We start from the raw sequence: 7894 nt of genomic DNA, 5'->3' as shown, positions 1-7894 counted from the left end.
AAAGTCCAGATTGGTGTAAAACCCTTTGCGGGGTGAGGGAAAGTACCCAAGTTATAAAAGAAGCGCCCCCATGGAATGGAAATTTGGTTAAGGCAACCGCCAACAACCGCCGGGTGGATGTTAACCCGAAAAAAACAAGTGTTTTTAATTTTTTTCACCGGTTCCATCCCAAAGTGGAGTCAAAGCCCCCGCCAAGTTTCCCAGGCGGGGGGAGGGGCACACACGCACAGTGCATGCCCATCTTTGGTTGGCGCAGGCGAAAGAAAAGGCAATTTCTCTTTTTCAGCTGCGGGGGCACCGTAGTAAGTCGCATAGAGTAACCCCCAGACGTCTCCGCCCCCTTGACGAAAGGGAAGCAGCCCATGCGCTTCTTGAGTTTCAGAGGAAGAGAAGCTTCGCGTGTGTGCAGAGCATCCGTGCGATCCGTCCTCGCACTTTTTTTTTCGGGGGAGGGGATGGCGGGAACTTTGGCCTCACGGTTGCCTCGGTTTACTGTTTTCCTTGCGGGGAGGTGTTTCTGTTACGGATAGAAAGAGAGCTTAGCTGCCGCTCGTGTGAATGTGTGTGTGTATGTGAAGCACGAGTTGCACGCGTACACACACCCACTCACAGAAGAAGCGACAAAGGGGGACGGGGGCCGTCCAATTTATGTTCGTATATGTCGCCTCACTTTTCTTCTGGGGGGGGGGGGGGCAATTTTAAGACAACAACACAACAGGGGAAAACAAAACCAAAGAGAGACACCCACATGCAAAACAAGAAACACACACAGGAAACCTGCTGCTGCCCCCCCCCCAAACGCATCTACACACACACGCACACATCAAGATACGGGCAGCGCCCTCGTCATGTCGATATGCAGGCCGTCAATGCGCTTTCACGCCATGCGACGCGTGAATCCACGACCGGAGGTGGACGTTTCAATGACATACGCGAGGGCAGCACAAGCTGATCTGCACTGTTTGCTTTCTTACTCAGTGTGGGACGAGGGGTTGGTAAAGAGGCGTGCGCAACAGCGGTGATCGGCTTAAAAGGCAGATATCAAAATTGGCAAAAGGCAAAGAAGGGGAGGAGGAGAGGCGGAGCCACAGACAGACAGAGAGAGCGGCACACACATCCCAGAACAGCGAAAGACGCGTACGCCCTACCTAAGCCAAAATGCGTGTTTTTATCTCTCCTTCTGTTTGTTTTTTAACTTTATTTGTGTGCTCTTCTTTGCAAAGACAGCCTCCTCCACGCATGAAGTTCGCTTCTCCGACACCTCCACCTCCGCCTCCCCACACGCTGTCATTCACGTCTCCATACTGCGCGCATCCAACCTCCGAGCGGGCGTTCTTTGTTTTCCCTTCCCTTCTCTCCACCCGCCACTGCTGCTGCCCCGCTGCCCTGCCTCGATCAGCCCGCACCGCACTCCATGGCATCGCGGATAGGTCAACTGGGAACAAGACAGATCAGAAGAATGGAAACTTTGTCGGTCGGTGCGTGTGAGTGCGTGATGCAGATCCCGATATGCGTTCTTCCCCCCCCCGCGCCCCTTCACACGCTTGTCTGCCCCCTTCTCGTGCTCGAGAGAGAGAGAGGGAAGGGCCGTAAGCGTAAGACACAGTAACACGCTTAGCTAAAGAAGGACGTCTGCCGCGTACGTGGCGAAAAGCATACGTGTCACCTCGAATCACCTCAGATCTTGTTCCAGGCGACGATATCCATCGACTGCACCTCCTCCTCGAAGCCCATGATCATCTCCTCCAGGTCGTCGCCGGACACCTTGTCGTCCTCAATGACGATCAGCTGCTGCAGCTTCTTCACGCCAAACGCAACGGGCACCAGCTTGTGGTCACCCCAGATCAGGCCGTCGCGCTGGATCGCGTGCAGCTTCTGCGCGAGCGCCTCCAGGTCGATCGTGTCGTCCCACGCCTTGATATCGAACAGGATCGACGACTTCGCAATCACATCCTTCTTCGCCTTCTTCTTCTCCGCGTCCTTCGCCTTCTTCGCCTCCAGCGCTGCCTTCTCCTCCTCCGTCGTCTCGCCGAACAGGTCGATGTCGTCGTCGTCCTCCTCCGCGGCAGCGGCAGACGGCGGCGCAACAGCAGCAGCCTTCGGCGCAGCCCTCTTCTCAGCAGCAGCATCCGACCTCACCGCCTTCGCCGCCGCCGGCGCGGGCATGCGCAGCTCCGGCGCAGCAACGCGCACCGGCCCGCCCCACGCCTTGCGCTCGCCCTCGGTGTACGTCGCCATGTTCTTCGCCCATCGGTACAGGTTCACGTGGTTCGCGCCGAGCAGGTCGTTGAACACCTTCACGTCCTCCGCCGTCGGCTTCGCGCCGCCCAGGAACAGCTTGCCGCCCAGCTTCGACTCCAGCTCGGCGGCCTTCTTGCTCACGTCCTTTAGAGACATGTTGGGGTGCGCGCGGGGGTACGGGGTGGTCGGGAGGGGGGGAGAAAGAGCTAGGAGAGTCGAAAAGAGCGTGTGGACGGCGTAAACTGCAGGAGAGGCGGAGGGCGCGTCCGCAGATGTGTGGCGGGTGCGAATGTGAGGGGGGGGGGGGGCATGCACGGAGTGCACAGGCGCGCAATGTCACCAGCAAAAAGCAGAGAGCGAGAACAGCGAAAGTCGACGCAAAGGGCATGGAGCACTCGGAGGGGAAGATAGATGCACACCTTCAGCGGCTCAATAATGCATCACTCTTCTTTCTTACGCAACAACATATCGTCTTTGCGACTCGAGCTAAAGGGCGCGTGCACACCGAGCCGCGGCGGAAGACAGCAGGGCGGGAACAACACAGACAGACACGCTTGAAAAGGTGGCAGTGCAGCGACGAAGCACGGCAGAGGAGAAACTCCACAGAGTTCGACAAGGTGGTTTGCGATACGTTTTCCTTTTTGCTTTACACTTTCGTATTAGGATGTTCGCTTTCTCTTCTGGCTTACTGCGTTGCTGCTGTTGTTGTCTTCCCAGTGGAACTCACCGATGGATAAGCACAAGGCCGGCGCCACTTGTGGAAAGGGCGAAAAAAAGAAAAAAAACGCGGCAGGCAGGTGGCAGCGGAGGCGATCCGGTCCGCGCGCAGGCAACACTCACGCCTCTCTGCGCAGCTGCGCCGCGACGAAGAAGTGTGGAAGAGGTGCGGTGGAGGTAGAAAAAGGAGCAGAGCAGACGGCTCACCAATGCACGTCTCATACCGTGCTCAATCCAGCATCGGCGACGGTAGTGGCAGCAGCCGTGTTGGGAGGATACACACGCAACGTTCGCACAACAAGCTTAGCTTGATCCAAGAGGGATCCGACGGCAGAGCGCAGGTCGCGCTTTGAGGATGCCTGGATCGTTACCGCGACGGTCCGCTGAGACGGGTCCTCACTCCACCAGTAGACCTCCTTCACAGTTCCGGCAAGAGAAGGATCGGCCTTCAGCACCCTCCACAGAACGTTGGCAGACGCCGTGTCAGGCAGCGGCAGGCGCAAGCTGCACTCTATTGAGAGATCATTCTTCTTGTGAGAACCGCAGCGCTTCTCTCGGGCAGTGTTGCCGGAAGAGGCGGTGGGTTGGGCCGGCATTTGCGTGGTGCGGCAAAGCCCCACGCTCTGCAAAGAAAAGCTGTTCGAGAAGGGTACGCTGCTTTCCTCTTCGTCCCTCTCGGTAGAACGACGCTACCTTGCCTTGTGGACCTTAGTCCTTCGCCGGCACGGTATTGTGGTGCCTAAACTGTGTGTAGCGGTGCGGGGAGGCGAGAGAGGAGAAGCGGCATCAAGTGGTCATAACGAGAGGCCCATAGAAAAGTAGCGTGGTGGGCGTGGCACTTGTGACAAGTAAGTGGGCAAAGGAAGGGTGAGGATGAAGACGAGCGACAACAGGATTACAACGCATGCAATATGCATGCCGGTGAAACGCGCAACTGCGGCAACGGAAAGAAAAAACTGCAGCGGCCATACGAGAAGGAGTGTGAGCAAGATGGCATTCCAAGTTAGCGCAACTGCGAAGGAGCGCCTCTCGCTTACGGGGAGCGAGATACGGAGCTGATGCGGCGGGGCTCTGTTCTGACGGGGAACAAGAGAAACCTTGTAGAACCCTCTTCACCCAATCACTGCCGCTCGCTGCACAGCCTGCCTCCTCTCAAACGCCCAGGTGTATCACCTCTTGAGAGAGAAACGGCTGACAGCTCAAAAAAAAGGGTGTCAAGCAGTAGACAGAAGAGAGGCGAAGCGGCAGAGCAGCGGCAGCTAGGTGTGTGTTACCACGTCGCAAACCGTGATCCACGTGAGCGCGTCTTCTGAGAATTCTCCACAAACCTGAAGGTCACCTGCGTCTCTTGTCTGGTTTAGTTTTGTTTTTCTAGCTCGAGCAACCTGACTTCCTCAGACGCACCCGCCAGAGACAACAACGGACGAAGAGAAGGAGGGAATGAGCAAAGAAAGGAGCAACGCACACACAAAAAGGGAAGGGAAAAAAAGAAGATATGAGTACAGCACACACACGCACACAAACCGTCGGTCAGAAACTTTGGCGAAACAGAGAAGCATCAAGATGGTGGCTTCGAAGCAGCCAGAGAGACAGCGAAAGGCAGTGCCTTAGTGAGCGACGCTATGCACACGCCCGACCCGAAGGGGAAGAGGGAGGCAGATGAGGAGCGAGAACGAGCGAGAAAAGAAACCCCGTGAGAAGCACATGACCGCACACGTAGACCAGAGGCAAAGATGTGCTTTTTCTTTTCGTTGATCTGTTCTTCCGCTGCTGAATTCCCGCTGGCGTCAAGGGGTGTCTTTACCAATACGTCTGCGTGAGCGAGTGCCCGATCGTATATCCCATGCAATCACAAAGCAAGAAAAATAGCAAACCACCAACTACGCCTCCTTCATGAATGCTACACATCAACATGCATGAATACACACTCGCAGACGCGGATAAACAACTAAAAGACCGGGGAGGGGAGGGGAAGGGAAGAAAAGAGGAGGAGAGGCAGAGAGCCGCGGTGTTCCCTTTCTCCACACCACTTATAACGTGGACGATGCAAAGCAGCTCACATAAATACACAAATAATAAACAAAAAAGGAAAAGGAACAAAAAAGCGGCCGCATCGAGCACGAAAACACAACACGCACAACAAACACAACATATATATAAAGAGAGGAAGGGAGGGAGCCTCTGACAGAAAGCAGCACAAACAAGTGAGAAAGTGTGAAAAAGAAAAGGAGGGGGATGGAGAAGAGAGATGGAAAAGCGGAAAGGCAGGAGATGAAAAACGCACGAGAAAAACAAGAAAAAAAGGAAACGGACCATTAGAAACAGAAACCCGAAAACAAAAGTTTACAAGTAGGCACGTGTTCACACATTAAAACCTCGAGAGACAATGCAATAAAAGGATGGGGAGGTGGAATATAAATATATAGATATATTTTATTTAACATATATACATGTACATATAGTAGAAAGAATGTTCAAAAAAAACACTGCCATGAAAGCAAGACAAATCCTCAATACAAAACGCACCCGCTAAAGTCTGTGCACTCGAAGAAACGTGGGCACCCTCAGTCAATTTGGAAGTGACGCGCAAGTGATATGTGCGAACTGTTGGTCCGAATCTGTGTGTGTTGGTGGGGCTGGTTTGATGCGAATGCTTGTGCGTAGGCCTGTTTGTGTGTATGTGTGTGTATGCATGTATGTGTTCGCAAGTCAGCAAAGTGGTGCCAAAAGGCGAGGGGGTTTGTTTGCCTCGACTTTCTGTCGCTTACGCGGGTCTGCGATCTCTTCGCCCCACAAGCGTCGCTGCTCGCCGCAGCAAGGAAAGAGCCAGCCCCGCTTTCTCTTTGTTCTTCTTTGCTTCCCTTCTCCCTCCACCTCACGCATGCTCAGACATTAAGTCTTTGTTTTTGTTTCCTTTGACTTCCTGTCGCGCCTGCCACTTCTCACGTATTCTGTCCCTATTCCTTCAAGCAGCCGTCGCTATCAACGGTGAGACCCTCACACGCACCCCCGATCGCGCATGCAAAGCCGCCAAACAACCACACATGCGCTCACCAGTGAGTATCGGCGAACGAGACTGATCGCCGAGAGAGACGCTAAACGCCTCACAGGTGTACGCATGACCGCTTGTCCATTTGGAACTCCCTGTGTGCCTGCTTCACTGCCCCCTTCCTTTTCGCTTCTGAGGCGTCGCAAGGAAACAGTATCCCTGCGACATGACCTTGCGTGTCCGCTACAATACATTGTCGCATTATCACGGGATCGTCGCAGCCTCTGAAGGTTTTCTCCGTCCCTCCTTCAGCGTTGCTTCGCTTCTCCACACCGACTCCGCCATTAGCAGCCACCCTAGCCAGCACTTCGCCTCCCCTCATCGAAAGCATCCGTTGTCGTGCACAACTTGGTGCAACATACAGCAGATTGGTAGAAGAAATCGAATCACCGGAAAAAAAGAGAGAAAGGTAAGGCGAGAGAAAATTTGATTTCTTGCTTCAACGTGAGCCCATCCTCCCGGCCATACAACAGGAGTCAAGCCCCACTCCAGCCCTCCCCGGCCCTGCCACAGGCGCACCCCGCGTGGTGCAATGCAGCCAGAGACGCATGCCTCACAGCAATGCGCACACACGCAGTCACCTCAGCACCGCCCCGGCCTCGCAGGTCGCCTCACAGCCGCACCCATCACGCACGCCACCACCTCGCGCACCCCCTCGTGCGCTGCCCCAGGCCCCCCGCCACACACACCAGCGGGCAGTGTGAGGGCCGGCTGCGACGCCTTCCAGTCACGCTGGCACTTCGCCCATCATGTCGATGGCGCCGACGTGTTCAGCGGCGCGGGTCGCTCCGACGCAACGCCGCCCACGACCTCACTGCCGACATCAGTAGCAATGCATCGCTCTGACCTCCCCACGTCGCAGTCACCAGACCCTGTCACCGCCAGAAGCCGCTCGGCATTTCGCAAGCACAGGAGGGGAGGGGGGCTGCCCGGCTTCTCCAAGCACACACAGAGAGAGTGGGAGGGGATGTACTGGGCCCTGTGACACCACCACGCCCTGAGAGGTGTGACCCGTCATCAAGGGAAGCGAGGAAGAAACGTCGAAAATGAAGTCGACGAAGTCAACGCCCAAGCACACACGTATGCGCAGGCATCTGAGCAATCTCGCGCTGTCTGAACAAAGAGGAGCACATGAATCAGACAGAGGGAGAGGCAGATGTCGAATCCCCATCAACCACAGTCGCTTCACTTTCTCTTCGTTTACCAGTCCCTTCTGCAGGCCACAGACATCAAAAGAAACGAAAAAAAAAAGCCGTTTGGCAAAATAAAAAGATAGTTCCATCACATCCTCGACTTTCCAAGATGCAAAGACAGTAGCGAAGCTCAATGTGCAACGAGAAAAGAGAAAATAATAAGAGGCGCACCGAAGCACGCACACACAGAAAAATATGCACATGGACGCCACACACACACACACACAGAGAGACATATATCTGCTCAGAAAGACATGAGCTGAGGTAGAGCCTATTTCTTCTCCCACTCCAAAAAAAAAAAGAAGAGCACACGAAAAAGCATAAGAGAGAGAAATGAAGAGGGGTCGCTGCAGCTGGGGGTGGTGAGAACGGGTGGCACATGATGTGCCGAGCGGCCAGAAAGCCAATCGACGAAGAGAAGAGGGAACGATAAAGCGACGCACACCAGTGAATCCAACGCGAGCACATAAGTAAAACAAAAGAAAGGGCGCATACTTACACAAGACGGGTGGGAAAACAAGCAAGAAAAGAGCACAGTTGGCAAACAGAGACTCTCATGCGTTGAGATGAGGGAGAGGGGGAGGAAGAGGGAGAGGCAGAGGGAGAGGGAGAGGGAGAGGGAGAGGGAGAGGGAGAGGGAGAGGGAGAGGGAGAAGGGNCAGAAAAAGCGCGGAGCTGGNCTGAGCATGGTGCA

General features: G+C 54.9%; 2 protein-coding genes across 2 annotated transcripts; both read right to left on the bottom strand.

Moving 5' to 3' along the window:
* Window positions 1–1677: 1677 nt before the first annotated feature.
* Window positions 1678–2397, bottom strand: eEF1B beta 1 (elongation factor 1-beta; the record flags this gene model as incomplete). The annotated part of the gene is made up of 1 exon (XM_001468750.1): window positions 1678–2397. One exon carries the CDS (start codon window positions 2395–2397, stop codon window positions 1678–1680), a length of 720 nt encoding a protein of 239 aa, XP_001468787.1.
* Window positions 2398–3176: 779 nt separating this feature from the next.
* Window positions 3177–3554, bottom strand: LINJ_34_0860 (conserved hypothetical protein; the record flags this gene model as incomplete). Its single annotated transcript, XM_001468751.1, has 1 exon — window positions 3177–3554. One exon carries the CDS (start codon window positions 3552–3554, stop codon window positions 3177–3179), a length of 378 nt encoding a protein of 125 aa, XP_001468788.1.
* Window positions 3555–7894: the final 4340 nt, after the last annotated feature.

This window comes from Leishmania infantum, chromosome 34 (genome assembly GCF_000002875.2).
Source record: "Leishmania infantum JPCM5 genome chromosome 34".
Classification (NCBI taxonomy): domain Eukaryota; phylum Euglenozoa; class Kinetoplastea; order Trypanosomatida; family Trypanosomatidae; genus Leishmania; species Leishmania infantum.
Note: the sequence above shows the minus strand (reverse complement) of the source record. Positions and strands in the feature narration are given on the sequence as shown.